The sequence below is a fragment of the Pleurodeles waltl genome, chromosome 9 (genome assembly GCF_031143425.1).
Source record: "Pleurodeles waltl isolate 20211129_DDA chromosome 9, aPleWal1.hap1.20221129, whole genome shotgun sequence".
Classification (NCBI taxonomy): Eukaryota; Metazoa; Chordata; class Amphibia; order Caudata; family Salamandridae; genus Pleurodeles; species Pleurodeles waltl.
This window is the reverse complement of record NC_090448.1, coordinates 204,240,597-204,263,672: the sequence shown is the minus strand read 5'-3', so window position 1 is coordinate 204,263,672 and position 23,076 is coordinate 204,240,597. Positions and strand designations below refer to the sequence as shown.

Below are 23,076 nucleotides of genomic sequence, written 5' to 3'. Positions count from 1 at the left end.
AGCTTCAACATTTCTCTGTAGACAGGGACATAGGTGTAATTTGAGGATGACTGTGATGGAGCGCAAGTCGAATATGCCCGGTTCAATCCAATCAGAAGTTTTACCTTCGGGCTTAGTGACTTAAATGGGCATCCAAAGTCTTCAGTGAGCAAGCCGACTGTAGCATGAAGTCAGTCAGCTGACAGAAAGGGCCAGGTGAAGCCATTGACTTGCCAGAAAAGCTCCAAGCTCTAGAAATTTGAATTTCAGGCCCAAGGATGGTCCCTCACCAGCTAGATACTTTTGGCACATTTGCCTGGTAAAGATTTCTTCATTTGCACTTAGTCACTTTTTTAGGAGTTTTGATCTTTTTGGCTGCATCTGAAGAATGCTCCACCAAGTCAGATACTTTCTCAGCAAGGTCCCGCTGAGTTTGATTTCTTGCTGCAAAAAAGCTCTGAGCAGGAGAAACCTGATTCTCTAGTCCAGGTGCCACGCACCTGTGTTGGATGAACTTTGCAGGTATGTCCCAGCCCTCCAGAAGTCTTTGGATCAAAAACATTTCTAAGCCCCAAGTCCATCAAGACACATCCAAGTGTTCCAGGACCACAAGACAGCAGAACCCACATTCAGAGGTTAGGACTAACTCCTGCCTGCAGAGGCCAACAGCAGGTTCCAGGGAAAATCCAGTTGGAACTGGTCAGCCGGGCAGTTGTAGGAAAGGCCAAAGTAGCTTGTTATATCCATGGAGATTGAACAGGATTACAGCCGTATCGTCCTTGGAATCCACTTGTTTATCCTGGGTACAAAAGAGGGCAGGTTCAGTCCTTCGGGGCACTTCCCAGGTCTCAGACAGCAGGTTAACACCTCTTCTGATTTTCCAGAGATCCAGTAGCATTCTAACAAGGGTACGGGGTATGCCACAATTATGTCTGCTGCAAGATTGTGGATGGAGATAACTCTAACTTGTCCCTAAACAATAAGCTAAAGGTTCCCAGTGGTAAACATACCCAAATTTGCAGTATTGCCTGTGCTCCCAGCTGCACACAATCCCATACTTACCATTTCTGCACAAATCCAACATGGTGTAAACCCTATCCTGAAATACTTATCCCCCTTGTGCAGAGCCTGGATGCCCACCCCAGTGATGTAGCCAGAGAAATGAGCAACCTCTCTGTAGTCACTTCAAACCAGTTTTAGGGTCCCCTACCCTCCCACTGGAAATGTAGCCCACCTGATCGGGGGAAAAAAGAAAGGACCTCTGTAGAGGTGATCTGATATCTGCCTGTGGCTGGGGATGCCCCATTGAAGGTAATTAAGTTCCTGGGCACTTCCCAAATGGTCATCATGGCAGAGGAATAGAAACACCTCTCGACACCCAAGCCTCTGCCTTTGCTCTGGGAGCAGTTGTCACACCTGTAAAGCCAGCCCTGCTACAGCAAAAGTAGCTTTTGGTGCCCTTTCACTGCAAGGATAGGTTTAACAATACATTTCTATATGTTATAATTTTGAATACCATGCACCTCTCTTTACGAGCAATAAGGCCTACTTAATGGTGACTTGTTCATTTCCAAACACAAGGGTTAGACCTGTTTAAAGGATTTATTTTGACAGGTTCAATTGCAGTGTAAAAGCTCAGTTTTACACTGTATCTCTATGGGTGGCACAATCTATGATGCAGTTCGCTAGTGTTATTTAACATTAAATCCATGTTTAGACTTTGGACCATAAATAAAGGACTTATAGGTAAGTTAAATATGCAAATTAGTAACATATCAATTTCATCATGTTGAAAGGAGGAGCACTTGCACTTTTCCACTGATTAAGGGTACTGCACACACGAGTACTACAGCCAGCAAAAAACTTGAGGCAAAACTCTTGGGGTACACCACAAAAGAAAAGTAATTTCCTTCAGAATGGAAATGTTTGAAAGCATGTTCAGCTCTCAAAAACATGGTTCATCCTATTGGAGAGATAAGTGACAAAGATCAAGCATTGTGAGAGGCGTAACAATACCACATGGCTTTATCCACCAAAACATAATTTGTAAATACTCAAAAAGTGGGCACCACCATCTGTTAACTGTGGTCAGTGGAAACAAATAATTCATGGGGCCATTTATAAAACTGTTATCAACTCAGAACTTTCTATCAAAGGTTTTCACTACAGAATCAAGGCAAAAGAAATAGGCATTTCCCTATCATTTGACTTGCATAAATCACCATGAATTGCTCGAGGATAATGACATATACAGTAAAGAGTATTGAAGGTATGAGGAAAAGCAGGTGAGTGTTAGGGAGTGGAAACACCAATTTCCTGCAAACATATATAAAGCGTAGTAGCAAATGACGTTGTTATATGTACACTTGAATTCATTATAATCTTATAGATAGCTGTAGTCAACCATGATTTTTAACAAAAGAATTTTTATTGTGACTTTTTAAAGATTAGTTTAAATTGTGCATAGCATATTTCCCTTTTTGTAAATTACTTTGCTTTTGATGAAGTGTTTCATACCAGCGCACAACAGCCTTAGGATGCTTAAGGTGGGGGAAATGAGGGAGTAACTCAACAGCCAAAGAAAATACATTGTCCAGCAGTCAGACTGCATATGGAGGTGAGAACCCTGAGACATATTCAGTGTCCGACTGCGAACCAAAAATGTTTAAACCCGCCTCCTTCCCATCATTTCCCTCTTTCTCTTCATACATCCACTGTTTGTCTCTCTCCATTTCTCTTGCTATCTTTTCACTTGAGTCTAACTCTCCCTCTCCCCCCCTCGATATCCCCTCTATAAGTACCTCCTGTTATACCCCGGCCGTGCAGCTTAAACCCCGATGAGAAAAAATGGCTCAAGGACAACTTTGGGCTTTAACAAACCAGCCTCCAATGTTTCCCCCAGGAAAAGCCCAATGAGATAAATGGCCAGAGTGGCCCTGCCCATATCTATAAATGAAGTCTCAAAAGCCTTACAGCAGATGAATTTTGAAGTGTCAGTACTTCATCTAAGACGACAGTCACATGTGGGTATGAGAAGAAAGAAAAAAAACACCCCTGGTGAAATCACTTGTGATGACTCCTTTCCTTGTAAAGAGTGTCCTCACATTTTTCACACTGAATGTCATTCACCAGGATGAGAACCCAATCTGTTTAATACCCTTCTTGATGAAAAACTGTATTACCCCTTCATCCCCCAGGTTTTTGTTTTTCCGATTTCTGTACTGTGAATTTCTTTGTCCTTGTGTTTTTCCTAGTTTTCTTTTATTTTCCTGGGGTTTCCTCCAACATTCCCCCGCATGGTTCTCCCTCCTTCAAGTTTGTGTGCCTTCTACTTCTCCTTTGTACGTGTGTACTGTTAGCCTCTTGGTTCCTCTACACTGTAGTGCTGTCTCGGCTCTCCTTCCCTTTAGCACTTACTCCCTGCTTTCCACCAGTCTTTTTAACTTATCCCTTCCCTTTTTGTGGTGTATCTCTCAGTCTGTGGTAGCCCCTTCCTCTACGGACCAGGATAGAAAACAGACTACAACAATGCATTTTTGTATTTGTACTGCAAGATACCATTGTCCATATTCTAAATGTTTTAATGAAATGCTTTTGTAATTCCTAATTTTTGGGAATGATAAGAATAAGTGGTAATTCTCCAAAATGGATATTTATTAGCAGAAAGGTCATCAGTCTTGAGATTCTGGCTTGGAAATGTATTCATTTGTTTTGCGAATTGGTTTTTGCAGGCAGCTTTGTTTCAATTTTAATACAACATGACAGAGTTAAAATAAAATTAACATGACAAATGTTACTTGGCAGCCTGTACGCGTCAGTCTTGAAGCAAACTCGCTGTGGAATACAAGATAGTGCTAGGTAAGGGGTTAACATTGAAATTCAGGCGCATGGAAGTGAGAGGTTGTGCTAAGTGAGCAGTCTGTGCTGGGTACTTTGAGAGGAATGCTGTTCTAGGGCGTCTTCATTGAGTATGTAAACCTCTGGAACAATGAATGTGGGGTGGGGGTAGTCATATATAGCAGCGCAGGCATAAGTGACCAGGGTGTGGAGATGGGGGTGGCAGCGGATAGTGGGGCACCTCAACAATAAAAGTCATAACCCACGGTTGAACTGAATGGTGGCTGCTGTCGGAAGCAGCCTGGGAGGTGAGTCTGGGGAATCTATTCCACAGGGAAAGGAGGCCTAGTGCCTGTTTGGTGTGCCAGTAGCGGTGAGGGGGGAGTTGCAGTTAAGCATCCCGAACAGCTAGAAGGGGCATCTGCTTCATGCATTTTCTAATGGAACTGCTTGAGTAGAGTGTCCCATGCTTCTGCTATGGGTCTTTTGCTGGGGTGGTGGACCGCTTCATAGTGCAGGTTCGTGCTTTTTGCTTCTTCCCAATGCAGAAGAACCATCTGTCATTTTATCGGGAGCAGTGGCTGGGGAGCACTCCAGTGTAGGGTAAGAACACGGTTAGCAAGTAATAGAGCCAGGTTTGCAAAACGGGACTGAACAGCATGTTTCTTTTCTCGCTTATAGATCTACAGAGCTGTTACTTCCCATGTATTCAGGGTCAGGAGTTCTCTAACAGATGCTAGGGCACTGAGGATTACCTGCCAGTATCGAGCCCCGGTGGGATACTGCCACAACATATGCCGGGAGTCTGAGGCCTCAGAGTGGCATCAGGGACATGTGAGGTTGGCTGTGGGGAATCTATACTTTACCCTTGTCAGGCTAAGATACGCCCGGTGCAAGACTGTGCGTTGGATGCACTTGAAACCATTAATTTCAAGAGATGACTAGAGGTGATTCAAGCACCAATACCCATTCTAAATCATGAAGTGGTCGCCCTATATCGTCCTCCCATTATTGCAGTTGGGGCGACAAGGAGACTCCTGTATATTCTCTGATTGCTTTGTGTAACCATGTGATCATGTGACACCTGGTGCCCATAGTGTACAAGGTATGGACGGCGGCAGGCGTGGTGGGCTCTTCCTTAGCCAGGTGCCATAGTTGGCAGCATGTTACCAATAGTTGGTTGTTAGAAATGGGGTTACTGTTTGGCTAGGGTATGCACCTAAGCCAGGCAGGACCCACCCACTCTAGTAAGGGCGAGGGAGTTACACACCCAAGATAATCCCTACTCAGTCCCTTGGTAGCTTGGCACAAGCAGTCAGGCCTATCCCTGAGGCAATGTGTAAAGCGTCTGCACAACACACACAACACACGTGACGGACTATCCCCACCACAAAGGGGACACAACACCAAGTTATATAAAAATAAACTGTATTATACACAACATTATTAGACCAAACACAACATGTCGGTAATACCCTGCTACCCAAGAAGTTGTCAGAACATTACACAGTACTGTTACTCTGCAGAAATCAGCAGAAGTCACATATAGCACGCAGGTTACTCATTATTCTGCAACATAAGCAGTAGTCAGGAAAACATTATTACAATAATGCACGTCATAAGATCCTCATAAATGCCCATACCAGGAACACTAGGAAACGCATGGCAAGTCATAGGAATCATATTAGCTTACATGACCATAACAGAAGCATTAACAAAACACATATGGCAAGTCATAGAAAACACAACATTAAGAATGCCCATGGAAAGAACATCAGATAATACATGGCAAGTCATGCAAGCCTATCCCCATGAAACACCTTTACTAACGATGCACTTGCTCTAGTGCACATATCGCAAAGAAATGGCAGGCTATCATGATGAATACACTCTTATCAACATAAAAAAGGGGCAGTAAAATCTGAGCCACAAGGTGCGGTAAACTTGAAGCAGGCCGGGGATCTCCGTCGAGGGTCACCACCCTGGCCTGCTAGCTACCACCAAATATGGGGATCCAGCGGGACTCTGGGCGTGCCCTGCCTCACACACTTGAGGAGGCCACGCACCTCCACGTCATAGGGCGTTCCCCCTCTTTCATGATTTGCCAACTCTGCGGGGGACCTTGGCTTCAGCGTCCCCGCAGGAGGATGCACCTTACCTGCAGATGCCCGCGTCCTCGAGGCAGCTGCCAGAAGAGTGAGTGGCAAACTTCTCAGCCTCGGAATGGCCCACTCTTCTTCCCTGCCCGATCGGTAGCCGGTCTTGTCTTCTCCACGGGTCGTGGCAGTGAATCTTAACAAAAGGAAGGGCCCGTTGGTGCTCTGGGGGCGTTTTCCTCAGCACACCTCGCCCCGGTGGCAATTCTGGGAGCACACTCACTCTGCACGTCGCATTTCCTACATGCGTCAAGAAGACCAGCTGATCGGGCTGCGACGGTGATTCTCTGTGCAGCAGACATGCAGAAAAGCACTCTCCAGGCACTTTTATAGATAAAAACAAGGCGCTCTCAAAGCACTAGGTAAAGCACAGACCAGGGCTCAGCTCCACACAGGGGCTTCTAAATATAGCGCCATCCCCATGCTAAGAATCCAGCAGATGCAGGAGACAGGAGCTACAGCACCCAGCCCCTGGGGGACACAAATGAAGCACGGGGCGGCAGGGCCCAGCAACAGGCCAACACAAGGGAGATGCAGTCAGGCAGTTCCTCCAAGTTACCCAGCAGGTCACAGGTCAGCACAGCAGCAGCAGTCAAAAGCAGTTCCTGGTGAGTTCCTCCAGCAGCATTCTGTGTCCAGTTAAAAGTGTCAAGTATCTCATTTTCATGGGGAAAACCCCTTGTACTTATCCTCAGTTTTGCAAAGCACTAACAAAGAGGAGGAGAGGAGGTTGCAACCAGTTACAACTGGTTCTAGGGGTGTCCCCTCTCTCCTCCAGCACAGGCTCCAGACATCAATTGGGGGTAAACAAGCCCTTTGTGTGAAGCCATGACACAGAGGACAAATTCAAGTGTGCCCCGCACCCCTTATCTCATCCCAGGAAGAACAGATGCACCTCTGTGACACCTCCATCCTCCCTGTGTACAGGCTGTCTGAAAAGTATGCACAAATCCAACTGTCATTCTGCCCAGACGTGGATTGGAGTCAAGCTGCAAAATGCCAGAGTCATAAGTACAGAGAAATGCTCACTTTCTAGAAGTGGCATTTCTATAATGGTAATAAAAACATCAACCTACACCAGTAAGCAGCATTTCTCACTACTATTACAACCATACCAAACATGCCTACGCTACCCCTCATAAATTAGACAATACCCCCTAATCACAAGGCAGGGCATTTCCAATACAATCTTATGGGCAAGGCAGCTCTCACATCAGTGAGAAGCTAAATAGACTGTTTTCCACTACCAGGACAGGCCGTATTCTGCCTTCTATATACATAGCACCCTGCCCACAGGATTAGCTAGGGCTTACCTTAGGGGTGACTTACATGTAGTAAAAGGGGAGTTCTGGGCCTGGCAAGTAAATTTAGATGTCAGGTCCCTGAGGCACTAAACTGCACATGCAGGACCTGGGCTAGCAGGCCTGAGACCGGTTTGAAAGGCTATTTCTGTAGGTGGCGCAAGCAGTGCTGCAGGCCCAGTAGTAGCATTTAATTTACAGGCCGTGGGTATAGAAATATCACTGTACAAGGGACTTACAGGTAAATTAAATGTGACAATTAGGTATAAGCCAATCATACCAACTTTTAGAAGGGAGAGCACCTGCACTTTAACACTGGTCAGCAGTGATAAATTGCTCAGAGTCCTAGAGCCAACAGCAAGAGGTCAGAAATAATAGGAGGAAGGAGTCATAAAGTCTGGGGATGAACCCACAAAAAGGGTCAGGTCCAACATCAGCCATATAGGAGGAACTGTCCAGGGGGGATATCAAAGTCTTGACATAAGTGGTCAAAATGTCATCAGGTATTGATCGTGGAACACGTCTCCTGTTTCAATTGATCTGTCATGCCAGGCAGTCATTTCCTCTGATGGGGGAAGCCAAGGCAGCCCTTGAAGAGGATATCAGGGGCATATGGCAGGACATGTCCTGTCAATTGGAATACATGGGCTAGACATTTGCGAGCCACCCAAGCATGCAGCGACCATGAATGATGGAGTCTGACTGAGGGCAGTAAGGGCTGAAGGAGACTGGTAACGGGTAGGGGCCCTCGTCTGTGGTGGATATGTTTAAATTGATTCCTGCCAGCCAGTGGCATAGCCCCTGGAGCTGTGCTGCTAATTAGTATGATTAAAACAAAGGGGGCTCAGCCCACCCTGTCCCACCAGCAATTGGAGTGTGTTAAGGGCTACTCAGTGCCGCTTATTGTCCCATAGCAATTCCCTTAGCATGGTGTTGAGCTTTCAGAAAAATGGTCTAGGTGGGAAACCGAGATGTTAACAAAATAATATAAAAGGCGAGAGAGGACTACCATTTTGGGGAAAGGGTGAGTTTCCCATAAGGGCTAGTTGCAGTTGCTTCCAGAACTGGGACTTAAGGGATATGAGTGCCTGTGTTAGGTGCCCTTCAAAGAGTTCAGCCTGTGAATAGTAGAGCTGGATCCCTAGGTATCGAGTTGTTTCCCCTGCCCAGTTGAGGGTGGCACCCCACAGCTGTATGAATAGGGGAGGCTCATCCCGACAGAGGGGAAAGATGTACGTTTTTTTCTAATTAACTTGCAGGCCAGCAGTTCTTTTAAACGCTTGGGGAGTGGTGTTTACCCTTTCAGTGCTGACGTGGATATCAACACATCGTCGACATGTAGTGACACCACATGAACCCTCCCTCCCATTGGGATCCCCCAGTCCACACCCTCTGCTCCAAGACGAAGTGTGAGCGGTTTCACAGCAATGACAAAGAGGACGGGAGAGGGGACAGATTGGCAGGTGCCACAGCCAATCCGTAAGAGAGCAGAGATTTAGCAACCAATGCATACCCGTGAAGCTGAATCAGTGTAAAGCAATTTTGTGTTAGAAAGCAACAGCTCACCAATGCCTATCTTTGTAAGGTTCTGGAAGAGGTAATTCCAGGACAGTGCATCAAATGCCTACTTTAGGTCGAGGATCAAGGCTGCAGCATGTGGAAACTGCAAGGATGCCTGATCCATCACATGGGATGCCTGATCTACCACATGGAATGCCTGATCTACCACATGGAAGAAGCGCCTGAGTATTTTGGAGGAATTATGTCCAGAAACAAAACCATTTTAGTCTGGCTGCATGATGTTGGGCAGCACTTGAATGTATCAGTCTGCAAGTATTTTCCCTAGGATCTTCAAATCAGCCCCCATTATGGCTATAGGGCTGTAGAGTGACAGAATTGTGTGTGTGGGGGTCCCTCCTGGGCTTAAAAAAATAGTTAATGAGGAATTCACTGAGGGATGGGGCAGAGCTCCTGTGTCAAGTGCCTTGTTGTACATGTCTGAGTTTCAGGGCCAAATGGGTTGAAAAACAGTCATAGTATTCTAGGAGGGAGACCATCCATGCCCGATTTATTACATTCCAGGTTATGGATGACACTGAAATAGGGGTTTCTAGTTCTTCGCACTTGAATGCTGAGATACTAGGGCTGTATATACTATTTCAAAGTGAGAAATAGTGTGCACAGAGTCCAAGGGCTCCCCTTAGAGGTAAGATAGTGGCAAAAGTAGATAATTCTAATGCACTATTTTGTGGTAGTGTGGTCGAGCCATAGGCTTATCAGAGGGTAGTGTTAAGCATTTGTTGTACACACCAAGGCAATAAATGAGGAACACACACTCAAAGACTTACTCCAGGCCAATAGGTTTTTATATTGAAAAATATATTTTCTTAGTTTATTTTAAGAACCACAGGTTCAAGATTTGCATTAAACACTTTAAATGCAAAGTACTTCACTTAGATACTTTAGGAACTTTGAATAAAAGCAATATCATATACAGTCTTTGTAAAAATGACAATCAACTATTTTCAAAGTGGACACAGTGCAAAAATCAACAGTTCCTGGGGGTGGCAAGTAAAGGTTAGATTAGGAGGTAAGTAAAACACTTACAAGTCTCAGTTCTGGGGCATAGGCAGCCCACCATTGGGGGTTCAAGGCAACCCCAAAGTTACCAGACCAGCAGCTCAGGGCCGGTCGGGTGCAGAGGTCAAAGAGGTGCCCAAAACACTTAGGCACCTATGGAGAACAGGGATGCTCCGGTTCCAGTCTGCCAGGTAAGTACCTGCATCCTCGGGGGACAGACCAGGGGGTTTTGTAGAGCACTGGGGGGGGGGGGGGACACAAGTGGGAACACAAAACACACCCTCAGCGGCAAAGGTGCGGCCGGGTGCCGTGTGCAAAACAGGCGTCAGGCTTTAGATAGGAAACAATGGAGAGACCCGGAGGTCACTCTAGCTGTGCAGGCAGGCACGGGGGGCTTCTCGGGACAGACACAACCTGGGCTAGGCAGAGGGTCGCCTGGGGGTCACTCCTGCGCTGCGGTTCGGTTCATTCAGGTCCTGGGGACTGCGGGTGAAGTGCTGGTTCCAGGCGTCGGGTCCCTTGTTAATACAGTTGCGGTCAGGGGGGCTTCTGGATTCTCTCTGCAGGCATCGCTGTGGGGCTCAGGGGGATCGTCTCTGGTTACTCATGGGCTCGCAGTAGCCGGGGAGTCCTCCCTGAGGTGTTGGTTCTCTGAATCTCGAGCCGGGGGTGTCGGGTGCAGAGTGAGAAGTCTCACACTTCCGGCGGAAAACGTACAGTCCTTGGAAGTTGCTTCTTTGTTGCAAAGAAGTCGCTGGTTTTGAACAGGGCCGCTGTTCACAGGATTTTCTTGGTCCTTTAGTCCAGGACAGTCCTCTGAGGCTTCAGAGGTCACTGGTCCCTGTCGGATGCGTCGCTGGTTGCAGGTTTTCGAAGTTAGAGACAGGCCGACAGGGCTGGGGCCAAAGCAGTTGTCGTCTTCCTCCTTCTCTGCAGGCTTGTAGGTCAGCAGTCCTTCTTGTTTCTTCAGGTTGCAGGAATCTAGTTCCCTAGGTTCTGGGGTGCCCCTAAATACTGAACTTAGTGGTGTGTTTAGGTCTGGGAGGGCATTAGCCAATGGCTACTGTCCTTGAGGGTGGTTACACCCTCTTGGTGCCTCCTCCCGGAGGGGAGGGGGCACATCCCTATTCCTATTGGGGGAATCCTCCAAAACCAAGATGGAGGATTTCTAAAGGCAGGCATCACCTCAGCTCAGGGCACCTTAGGGGCTGTCCTGACTGGTGGGTGACTACTCCTTGTTTTTCTCATTATCTCCACTGGACTTGCTGACAAAAGTGGGGGGTGTGTCCAGGGGGCGGGCATCTCCACTAGCTGGAGTGCCCTGGGGCACTGTAACACAAAGCCTGAGCCTTTGAGGCTCACTTCTAGGTGTTACAGTTCCTGCAGGGGGGGGGGGTGTTAAGCATCTCCACCCACTGCAGGTTTGTTTCTGGCCTCAGAGAGCACAAAGGCTCTGACCCCAGGGGGTCAGAAACTCATCTCTCAGCAGTTGGCTGGCACAGACCAGTCAGTCCTGCACTGAAGGATTGGGTAAAATACCCCCTGTGTGCATTGTTTTAATAAATCCAACACTGGCATAGGGGGGGGGGGGGTTATTATTCTGAGAAGTTTGATACCAAACTTCCCAGTATTCAGTGTAGCCATTATGGAGTTGTGGAGTTCGTTTTTGACAAACTCCCAGACCATATACTTAATATGGCCACAATGTACTTACCATGTCTAAGAATGGACTTAGACACTGTAGGGGCATATTGCTCAAGCAGCTATGCCCTCACCTGTGGTATAGCGCACACTGCCTTAGGGCTGTAAGGCCTGCTAGGGGGTGACTTACCTATGCCACAGACAGTATTTTGTGTGCATGGCACCCTGAGGGGGATGCCCTGTCGACTTTGCCTTTTACTCCCCACCAACACACACAATCTGCAATGGCAGTGTGCATGTGTTAGGTGAGAGGTCCCTAAGGGTTGCACAACACATGCTGCAGCCCTTAGAGACCTTCCTTGGTCACAGGGCCCTTGGTACCACTGGTACCTTTTACAAGGGACTTATCTGTGTGCCAGGGGTGTGCCAATTGTGGAAACAATGGTACATTTTTAGTGAAAGAACACTGGCGCTGGGGCCTGGTTAGCAGGGTCCCAGCACACTTCTCAGTCAAGTCAGCATCAATATCAGGCAAAAAATGGGGGGTAACTGCAACAGGGAGCCATTTTCCTACAGTAGGACTCTCTATGATGGAGCGTGTTTCTCCTGAATGCTTCACAGGCCATGGCCGGTAGAGATTGGACTAGAAGATGTAGAATGCCCGGAGAATACCGTGTTGGGTTCATAAGGGGGGGGGACCTGGGTCTAGGACAACCTCTGTGATTGAGGGTACAGTGACCTCCTGATGCACTAGCCATGCCAGGAAGCCGCCTTTTTTATTGTCTGTGGCACGCACCTTAGCTTTATATGCTGCAAAGTTGTAGCAACAGAGGTGCTCCAGGAGAGTGGCATGGCGCGTTTTGGACTTGTTAATGGTCACTCAGGTCTCTGCATTATGTGGCACCCATCCTTCTACCTCTGTTAGGGTTGCCTCCATCTGAGTTAGGTCTTTCTCGAGTCTTAAAGGCATGGTGCCATTTTTTCTCTGTTATGCTTTGGACAGCAGCCTTTTGGCTAAGAGTGTTTCAAATTCCCTTTCATTTTTCCATTTATGACAGAAATAATTTGGTCATTGCTTGTTGGTTTAAAGTGAAAACTCAATCAAATCTTTAGCTTTTTGTGCCATATGTATATGTATATATATATATATATGGCACAAAAAGCTAAATATATATTTAGTGTTTGAGCTGCAGGAGGATAGTGGATGAGCAAAAGAAGCGGTCAATGCGTACATATAAATCTATAAACCATGAGGTGCTGTGTGAAGTGTGAATATTGTTTGAGGGTGTCCAGCTGGGACTAGTGCCTAGTCCAACTGGCAAATTGCATTGAGTGGAGGCGCTTGAGGAAGAAGCGGATGTGACCTCTCAAGATGGACATCTAGTACACTATTATAGTCCCCACCTAGTATCCAGGGGATATCTGGCCTTGTGCCAGGACCCCCAGTAGAGAGGCCAGGAAGCTGAACTGCTCTGTGTTAGGAGCATATGTGAACACCTGCAGCACCTGGGTACTATCAAGACAGCCCTCTATGAAGGCGTATCTGCCCTCGCCATCTATGACAGTTTTCAGGGGCTGGAAGGGCTTATCAGGGCGAACCAAAATCAAGTCTCCTCGGTTATAGGCAGAGTATGTTGCGCAGTAGACAGTGCCTCACCTGTGCTTCCTCAGGTGTTGGAGTTCTATGCTGGTGAGATGTGTTTACTAGAAGAAATACACATGTGTGTGGTGTCGCTTAAGGTAGGAATATATGGAGAAGCGGTGGCACGATGTGTGCATGCCCCTGATATTAAAGGTTAGGAACCATGTCAGAGGGTGGTGTACCATCTGGTGGGGGTATGTTGCTGTGGATATGGGTACTGGTGCCCCCTCACGTTGTCTGTCCCTCTGTCCCTAATTTGCGCTGAGTGTGTGGTGTACAGCAGTGGTCACTCATGCCTTTTGGTAAATTACTGTTGGAACAACATAACAAAGCTGCAAAAGTGATCAGCCCGTTAGCAACAGGCTGCTCACCCAAAGTAAGATGTAACATAGTCATCTTGGTTGGGAGGATGGAGACAGAGTCCCTTGGTGGGTCTAACAGAAGTGTTTGGAAGAAGAAAACTAGGGGGTGGAGGGTTGCCCAGGAGAAGCAACCGAGAATCCAGGTGTGATGATGGTCTGGCTTTGTGCTCCTGGGCCATGGGTCCTGTGGTCATATCAGCAAAGGCAGTAGCTGGTAAGTTGAGGTCCGAACAGTGGTGGTGTTCACAGGGGCCACAGGGCCCTCTGCCTCTGTCCAGAGAAGCGGGGCACCTCATGGCACCCCAAGGGACAGGCAGCGGGTGCAGACCCCAGGCATCTGAGGAAATCTGGAGTCATAGTTATGTCATCAGCTGTTTTCAGGGTGACTTGCGGGCCCGCTATAAATCCTGGAGAAGTAAGAGGGTCCATTCCAAGGTGGTCATCACTATTGGTAGAGGTGGCATCTGAGTGCAAGGCTGGCGGAATGACAGGGCCAGTGCAATGGCTAACTGCTGTCCATCAGGTAACTCCTGCTGAGAAATGTATTCATATGAGGTACAACCTTCTGACTGGTATGGTAAACAACAATAGTCAGTGAAAAGAGTCATGATAGTCACAGTGAAGAGATGACTCAAAGTATAGAATCGAGTAGGGGACAGGGGACTGTTACTTTCTTTGTGTGCCCAAGTCACTGGAAAGGACATACCATACTTCATGTAAGGTTTTTTGAGCTGTAATATTGATAATGATGCTCAAGATCTTTATAGAACACAGAAGCAGGACTTTTCAAAGACAGTGGTGAAAAAGATGATTTATCATTCTAGTCACTATACAAACATAATATTTGTGGGCAAAAAAGGCAATGGAGAGAAAGGTCAAAGTGGGAGGAGGTGGGGCACGATACAGCACGAGATGCTCGGAGGCTGCAGTACTGTTGTGATCACGAGGTAAGAGGTGCTAGTAGGGACGCAGTAGTTCAGGAGGAAAAGTCGCCATACCCTGCAGGTGCGGAGATTGAGCATTGCTCTGGGTTCGGAAGGCGGGTCCACTTGTAAATCCTGTTTGGGTAAAAGTGGAGACTTTATCCCTAAGCCTTTTGTGTAGGAAGGGGCTGACAGCAGGGCATAGGGATGACTATTAAGTTGTGCCAGTCCCTTATTTGCTGCCAAGGGCTGCTAAAACTGTACCTTAAAAAATTAAGCCTCGCATTGGGCAACATTGCAAAGTTTCTTTAAAAAAAATACAGAATTTACGAGTGCGACTACGGCAATTCTGCACACCCTTTGTTACCGATGTCTCATCTCATGAAAATTCTCTTATTACTTTCGAGTTCCCTTTCACAAACCCTTAAACCGACTTATGACACTGGAAAATCCGCCACACTATCAGGCCTTTTGCTGTCATAACTATAAAGGGGAAACAACGCCTAGATACCCTTAGGGGTGATAGTGCTGCGCTTTACAAATCCTCTGACTGATTGATTGAAAAAGGTCCTCCCTGAGGCGGGAACGTGAGCGGCCCTAGGTAATGTGGTAAATACCAGCATAGTTATAGCTTAGATTCAAAGGCTTTTCACACCCACCTTCTGCACGTTAGAGGCACAAGACCACAGGACCTATGGCCCAGCACATCTTTGACAAAAGTATCCAAATCGAGTGTGAAGTTACTCTTAATACCCTTATATTATCACAGATGATCGATAAAGAGATTTCACAATATGTTTAAAAAAAATATGTATATGAGGAGAAAACAAATGCCATTGCACTGGTTGGTGCATGAACTGAAGACATTACAGGTCGTAAACAGTGAGCAACGATTACCTCTCTCTTTTTCCCAGCTGTGTTTGATGCAGTTCATGCAATACCTCAACGAAATTGCGAGTTATGTGCATGCACTTTAGACAGTGCAAACGCAAAACACACAGGGAATCTAAGCAAGCACATCTGTGCCCCAAGACTGTTACCCGGAAGTATAATAAATGCATTAATATGTATGTGTGTCGTATTCCTACTTTAAAAGTAGTATTCACCTCACAGTTGTAAAAAAAATAAAAAAATGGAGAACTCGAAGAAAATTAGATCAAATAAATTACAGTTAAGAGCTGAGGCAGGCTTTCTAAAGCCGTCCTCCTGTGCATTGCGTGCTGGCATCATATGGATTCTTTAACACACTGTAACTGGGTTAGCAGTTAAAACGCCTAGGCTTCAAAAGTCTTCACTCAACACTTCTTGAAGGCGGAATTATAGTCAGCAGAATTTCCATGTGTTTCAAGAGACTTACGATTTTGCGTTTGATAATGAAAAGAGGGATTTTTGCATGTAAAGGGGTTGTTGATAACTCCTTGTGGACCGTTGACAAATATAATCTTCTCTTGATGTTGCCCAAGTCAGTTATCCTGTAACAAAAAGAGAAAATAAAAATGACAATCAATGTATGACCTTAGGATAGCATTGCAGTGGTATGCAATTCACAGCATGGAGAGAAAATGAGAATTTTAGAAAATTCATCTTTCAAAAGCTAAGTATTGGTCTTGGGTTGTAAAGCTCAACCCGGTGGTTGCCAGCCTGCAAGCATAAAATCACTTTACATGCTAATTTATGTCTGCGCTCTACACTGGCCCTTCAGTCTACGAAAGAATTCAATTTGTGTGAACTGAGAAGGCCTACCCTTTAATAATCATGCTTGTTCCGGCCCCTTGAGCCCGTGCTATCTTGGGACACCCTGTCACCTATGAAATGGGAACACATTACAGGATTTCTATGCCTAAAAGTGCAACTGCCAATTGATGTAGGCTTTTTGTCCGCCTAAAGGGAGACACAAAGCATTGCCTGTCTGTTTCAGTTTGTGGGCATATTTTTCCAAATAAAAAATTAACATCCACGGATGCATAGCTCACTGTTCCTTTCCTCATATCATGATGCCAGGGACACACAATGTGTGTGGATGTGTACAAAAGACACCACGTCCATGATCACACAGAGGGCAATATTGTAAATGCATATGCATCAAATTTATAAAAAGGAGTTTATGACGTGGTTCCTCCTGGACTCAGGAAACAGTTGCAATACTCAAAACAGTAGTTCTAATCTGTGATGCATATATATTATTATTAATAATAAACTGCACAATGTCTTCAATTAGCTTTGCAACAGAACATGCAGCCAGAAAGGCAACTCTCATACTCAAATGCCAAGAGTGATGTGAACACCTCAATAAAAATTTGAACACATATATTTATGTAAAGTGGATATAAAAAGAGCGGTGAGATTATGCACAGCAGGTTATGCACAGCAGCATGTCTTCCTTATCGGATCATTGTGCCCTTTTTGTGCTTCGCATATTGAGTGAGGTCTATTCCTTATTTGATCTATGCACCCTGCAGGACCCTGTTATTATGCACTTTATATAATTAATAGATACATATATAGGGCAACATCATTTTGAGACCCTTGCCCAAAGGGCTAACCCATTATGTAATCAGCACCCTGGAGACCTTTTGAGCGTAATTTTTAGACTTTTCAAGCTATTTGATGCCAACTGACAGCCAACTCTGATTTATTTTTACCAAGGGGGAAACAGTGCAAAGTTCCTTCTTGTAAGCAGAATCTTACTCTCTTGCACTTTAGTGGATGCACGTGTTTTGTTTTAGTTTATTAGAAAGTGTCCCTTTAAAATTTGTTCTGTTCCAATGAGACCCTACATAGTATAGATGATCGAAACGTCGTCGACTAGGCCTTAACAAACTCAAGGAAATTGCCATTGCTAATCATCACACATGAATGGACATTATTTTTATTTGAGTCATGTATGGCTGCCTGTTGGAAACCTGTTTTGCTATATATATTATATGTACTCTATTATATGTTGCAGGTTCGAGGTTTTGGGACATTACATACTCCTTTTGGATACTTTAGATGATTAGATTTGTGTTGGGGTGTATCTTAAGAGGTGTTTTTATATGCACCGTACATAAATATGTGTTCAAATTTATATGGAGGTGTTTAAACCACTCTTTGCATTTGAGTGTGAGAGGTGCATTTCTGGCTGCATGTTCTGTCGCAAAGCTAATTGAAGCCATTATGCTGTTTTTTTATTAATAATATACATGTTTCACAGATAAGAATCACTGTTGTTAGTGTAGTAACTTAGCCCAGGTACTTAGATGGCAGGGCGGCCTTCGTTGTAGCTTACAAGGCTCAGGGAAAAAGTAGCATTGCATTGAAAATACTCCCTCTTTGAAGGATGCTGTTACATTGGAAGAAATATGCTAACTGGCACGTACCAGGAAACAATGATATATACATTCTCTATCTGAGATAGCAACACATAAATTTTTTTTAAAAAAAACCTCTGCTGGTTTTTGGAAGAAACAGTGATGATTACCCGGCAGGTCAGCCCAGCGAGCATCCTTTTATCAATACTGTTAACCACATTTTTGATTTTACCAAAATTATATACATATTTACTTATGGGGACTAACAGCCAGCCCTCTTTGTTCATCAGCCTGCTGTTGAGTCAATAAAGCTGCATCATGGGGCAATGATAGAGTCTGCTCTTTCACAGGAGCACATTCGCACACAGAGTTGTTCCCTTCAGGGTCAGTGACTTAAGAAATATGTTAGCTTTCAGCCAATTTAATTTACAATACTTGTGATGGTCCAGCAGCTCTCCCACAATAAAGCGTAAACAAAACATTAAACAAGCATGACAAAGTCAAAGGCCAGGCAGCCAATGCCAGACCTCTTGGCTATCTCAAGGTTTGTTTTATAAATGCAGTCTATTACTGTTGCTTAAACACTAATTTAATGATAAATGTGAACTTCCCAATACACTGATCTTCTAACCCTTTACTGAAAAAAACCCAGTAACAGTATAAACACCAAAACTATAAAAACTACTGTAATGCAAATTTTACAACTGCATTAGATATAGTGTCAATAAGGATACACTTGCTAGATGGCTCCTCTCCCATGAGCGATCACTCACACATGCTCATCAGTCTCGCTAACCACATCAAGGGCCTTGTGATTAGTAGCAATAAAAAGGATTTTGAGAACTTGCACCTCTCTCCAGGTTTACCTAGCAACTTGTTGTCTCAGATTGCTTTGCCACACCATAGATCTGCGACACTCCAACAGCGCTGTCGCTTCAGAACTGTGACGACCCCGCCCCCATTCACTGCTCAACCGGTCGGTGAAAAAAGGGAATGTGGTGCACCAAGATCTTCCCCACATATTGATGTGTGGCTGTCCCGGGCAGGACCACTACTGTACCAGCCACATGCCGTGGTGCTCATTCTCTGTAGTAGGAAGAAGCTACAGTGGTGTCACCAAGCAATCTCTTCCATGCTTAATGCATCCAATGGCCACCAATACTTTCCAGCCCTTTGATTTATTTTAAGGGGTCACAGGGGAATCATTGTGTCCCTCCCCAGGGTAAAGGGAATTGTCAGCAGTTGGTCCTCACCTCTTGAACTTTGCTTCACCGAGGGAGCTTATGCTAACATGGCTCAGGAGATGATTAGCCTCATCAACACAACAAACATTACTAATCTTCTACTTGGGGCACTGATGCTGCCAGCTGTGTTGGCCACAGTGCACTCTTTGTGCTTCAAGAGATTAACCAACTTATACCCAGAGGAGAAGGTGAGGAGTTAAAAATTGCATCCCAACTCTTTGGCACGAAGAATGCGCTTAAGGGCACTGATCCAGCGTGACTTACCTGGCAACCATCAGTAGAAGAATGAAGTGGCAGAAGCTCAGCCCAGCATTACTACATGCCTCCAGGGGATAATTAGAGCTCGGTACATCTTGACCACTGAGTACCATGCCAGTTCTTCTTGGGATTTAAAGTGTCAGGCCCCAAATAAGCACTTGGCAATGAGTGGCTGCACCAGCCAACATCATATTGCTGATCCCCACCCAGGCCTGAGGCAACAATCCCAGAGCTAAAGAAAGGCGTTATCCAGGATACAATGAGCAAGAGGCAGCAATGAAAAGGGAGGGTTTGCAGACATAAGGCCCTGCTACAAAGTGTTTCTTAATACCTAGTATACAGCGTTAACCTCAACACACGCTGCCTCCACCAACATGAAACGTCAGAACACTTTTTAGACGGAGCTACTGACTTCTTTAGGGCCTCAGCCTGCGATAAACAATAGAGTGTAGACAAAAAGAAGGGACTACAACAAAAATAGTCTGTTACCATAACGAGCACCTGCATGCATAAATCATACATGCTGAGGCACCATAAAGTGGAGTTCAGCAGTCTTATCAATACTACCAACAAATATATAGCCATTCCAACAGCAGCCTCCTGCTGCTGACATCGCTGCTCATAGACCTGGTGAACACCAAAGGTGATCATGAAGGCTAGCATGTGGCACAATGCCAAGCCAGACTATTTGATGACTCGGGGTGAAGAAGATCAATGCCTGTATTTCAATATTTTTTTCACATGATGCAGATAATTGCTGACACGTTGTTTTGCTTGGACATATGACACCAGTATTTGCTCAGGGATGACTTGAGGTGCTCTGTGGCCTAAGCCACTATGCTATCGCAGGTTGACTTTTACAGTTTGTAATATCTGGTACTACCAAAGTGCATGATTAGCCGCTTGTAACGCATGCAGAATCAAGTAGCCATGGCTCTAATTAAGTTTACTTCGTACTGCTACGTCTCTTCCTCCTTGAAACAGCTTCGCTGGCTACCAGAAGAAAAACATACAATATTTATGTTAAGTGTTTATGCTCTTCAGAAAGGAGGGCCAGCTTTTGTGCACTCAAAGATTTATAGGTACATGCCGGCTTGCAAATACCACTCATTATGCTTTTCTTCTAAAAAGTATTCTCATCACCTGCATGAGATCTGGAGGCACAGGATTTTCTTATGTGGCACCAAAAATATGTAGCAATCTTCCACCAGGCCGCTGACCAAACTTAAACACGTGAAATATTGAAAAGGCCTACATCCCTCGCTGTTCCGCTAGTTTATGGTGCCATTCTCTTGCGCTGGGACACCCTTTTCGTGTAGCTGTTGCACTGTACAAATATCATATTGATAATAATCTTTCTTTGATTATAGGACATCACAGAGGAATTAACACCTTCCTTTAGAATTTCATTTTAGGGACTTTGCTATTTGTTTTTTTGTTTATGTGTCTACAAAGATTTTACCTACTTCCAAAGCCCAGTGGGGAAGGAGTTTACTTTGATTACCTTTCTAAGTTTCTGACAATGGGGGTCCCTTCGCAGCCTATCACACACCACCATCAGGACAGTGACAAATATCTCTTGCTTACCCTATTTAGGAAATCCAAGGATGAGACTGAAATATTATCAGAGTCCTGGATTTTACCTCTCTTTTCTCATCGCAGGCAACTTTGCTGCAGTGACTGTCACGGTATGCATGCTTCTTACCGCTGTAGTCTGCTTGTTTTGGGGCACCACCTGGTTTCTTGCTGGTTCTGGACTGACCAAGGTAAGGGCAACCCTTTTCAGTAGCCATGGTGCTGCTGACAATACAACTCCTAGCAGGCCGTAATCTCCAGAAGGAGTCCCACAGGAAAAACCCAAAATTGAGAAAAAACCTCAGATTACAGGAACTCCTGAAAAGAGCCAAAAAAGAGAAGCTGTCAAGAACAAAGAATCAGGAACAACAAAACTGCAGGCAAAAAACAGGATTGGTCCAAAAACACAGGCAGCAGGAGCAAGGAGCACCACCAGGACGGAAGTGTTTGTAACGCAAGGAAAAGAAGACCTTCAGTGCTTATATACTGACAAACAGGAAGTGACATGTAGGAAGAACTAAAGGTACCATCTTGGATTGGGAAAGCCACATACAGATGAATGGAAAAAGTGCCAATGTAGAAAAGGTAGTGCAATGTATGCAGGGAAGGAAACACAGACACCTAGGAAGAAGAAAATATGGCCACAAAAAGAAAATGGAAAAAGAAGAAAAAAGGAAAAAAGAAACCCAGCAAATAGGTAAAAATTAAAGGGGCCGCAAGCAAACGCGGCGCGTCCCAGAGCCCAAGAAAGGACTCCTGAGCCACGCCGCAGTTGAGAAAACAGGTTGCGGCCCAAAAAGCGGCCCGCGGCAGGTCTTGCCACCCGAAACGCAGACTGCTGATCCGACCACAGCCCCTGAGGGGGACACCGCAGGTCCCCGCGGCGTCACAGTGACAGCTGTGACCCTAGACCTGAAGGAGACATCTCTGTCACACTGTGACCAATAACCAGTTTTCCCCATAGCGCACCAATAGTAGTTGATAAGGTTACCATACAAGTGAAGATACAGTTTATAAAGCACCCTTCGTTGTTGCTTCTGGTAGTATCAGGCTGTATGCCTCCATTTGACTGTAGCAGTGGTACAACCGGGCATTAGGGTGACATTCTAGTAGACTGGGCTTTGGAAGTAGGCAAAATCCTTGTAGAAACAAACAAAAAACAAATAGCAAAGTCCCTAAAACGAAATGCCAAAGGAAGGTGTTATTTCTACTGTACTGTATGAAATGTAATCAAAGAAAGATTATTATCATTATGGCATTTGTACAGTGCAACAGCTACCCGAAAAGGGTGTCCCAGCGCAAACGTGAAGAGAATGGCACCAGAAACTAGCGGAACAGCCAGGGATGTAGGCCTTTTCAAAATTTCATGTGGTTAGGTTTTGATCAGCGGCCCAGTGGAAGACTGTTACATATTTCTGGTGCCATATAAGAAAATCCTGTGCCTCCAGATCTCATGCAGGTGATGAGAATAATTTTTAGAAGAAAAGCATAATGAGTGCTTTTTGCAAGCCGGTGTGTACCTATAAATCTTTACCAGTTGGCCATGTTACTTATGGTGCCTGAACATCTGGAATGGTCATTGTTAAAATTAGAGTTCCTAGTGTATTCTAGGCACAGCAGACACTTCAGTGATTATTAGACCTCGCCAAGAAACCCTTACTCCTTTTTGTGGGGTTAACGGTGCAATCAATAGATTGTGCTTCATTGCAACATTAAATCATTTCTACAAGTCGAAGAACTGCCTAAACAATTCTATTTTCAGTCTTTTGCCCAAAATAAGGTTATGCATTGCTTTCAGTGATAAGTCGAGGAAATTTCAGAACCTTCAGCACTGGATTCAGAGGGTCATTGCCCTGGATTTTCCTGCTTAAATTTTTGATAATTGTGTGCTCATTGTCAAACCATCTTTGGTTAGCACATAATTCGAGAACAGCTTGTAAAAGTATTATTTTGCTTTGCTAAAAAAGTCCTTATGCTGCATGTGTTTGCTTTTGGATTGACGTTAAAAATCTATTGGGATCCAGTGCAGGACATTTAGTTCTGGCTCACATCCCTTCAGAATGAGGATCAGTCTGACGCTTGCTATTGTATTCAAAGTCTGACTACAAGTTCTTAAGTTAAGGCAGTGTATGTTATATGCAAATAACACAGGCACTCAACTCTCTCTTCCACTTCGGAGTTGGTTTAAAGGTGTGGCATGATCTTCCAAAGCCTGTAGAGTTATAAAATTGTGCTACTGCCCACACCGTTATTTCGCAGCACAAAAGTGAGGTCAGAAAATAACGTAT

At 45.2% G+C, this 23,076-nt stretch overlaps 1 protein-coding gene across 1 annotated transcript in view; it reads right to left on the bottom strand.

Annotated features, from left to right (window-relative positions):
- Positions 1-23,076, bottom strand: part of CFAP20DC (CFAP20 domain containing) — a 1,731,599-nt gene that overhangs the window by 1,272,741 nt on the left and 435,782 nt on the right. Inside the window, exon 6 of the mRNA XM_069206541.1 lies at positions 15,779-15,893. Coding sequence (XP_069062642.1) covers positions 15,779-15,893 — 115 coding nt within the window. The remainder of the gene's footprint in view (positions 1-15,778; positions 15,894-23,076) is intronic.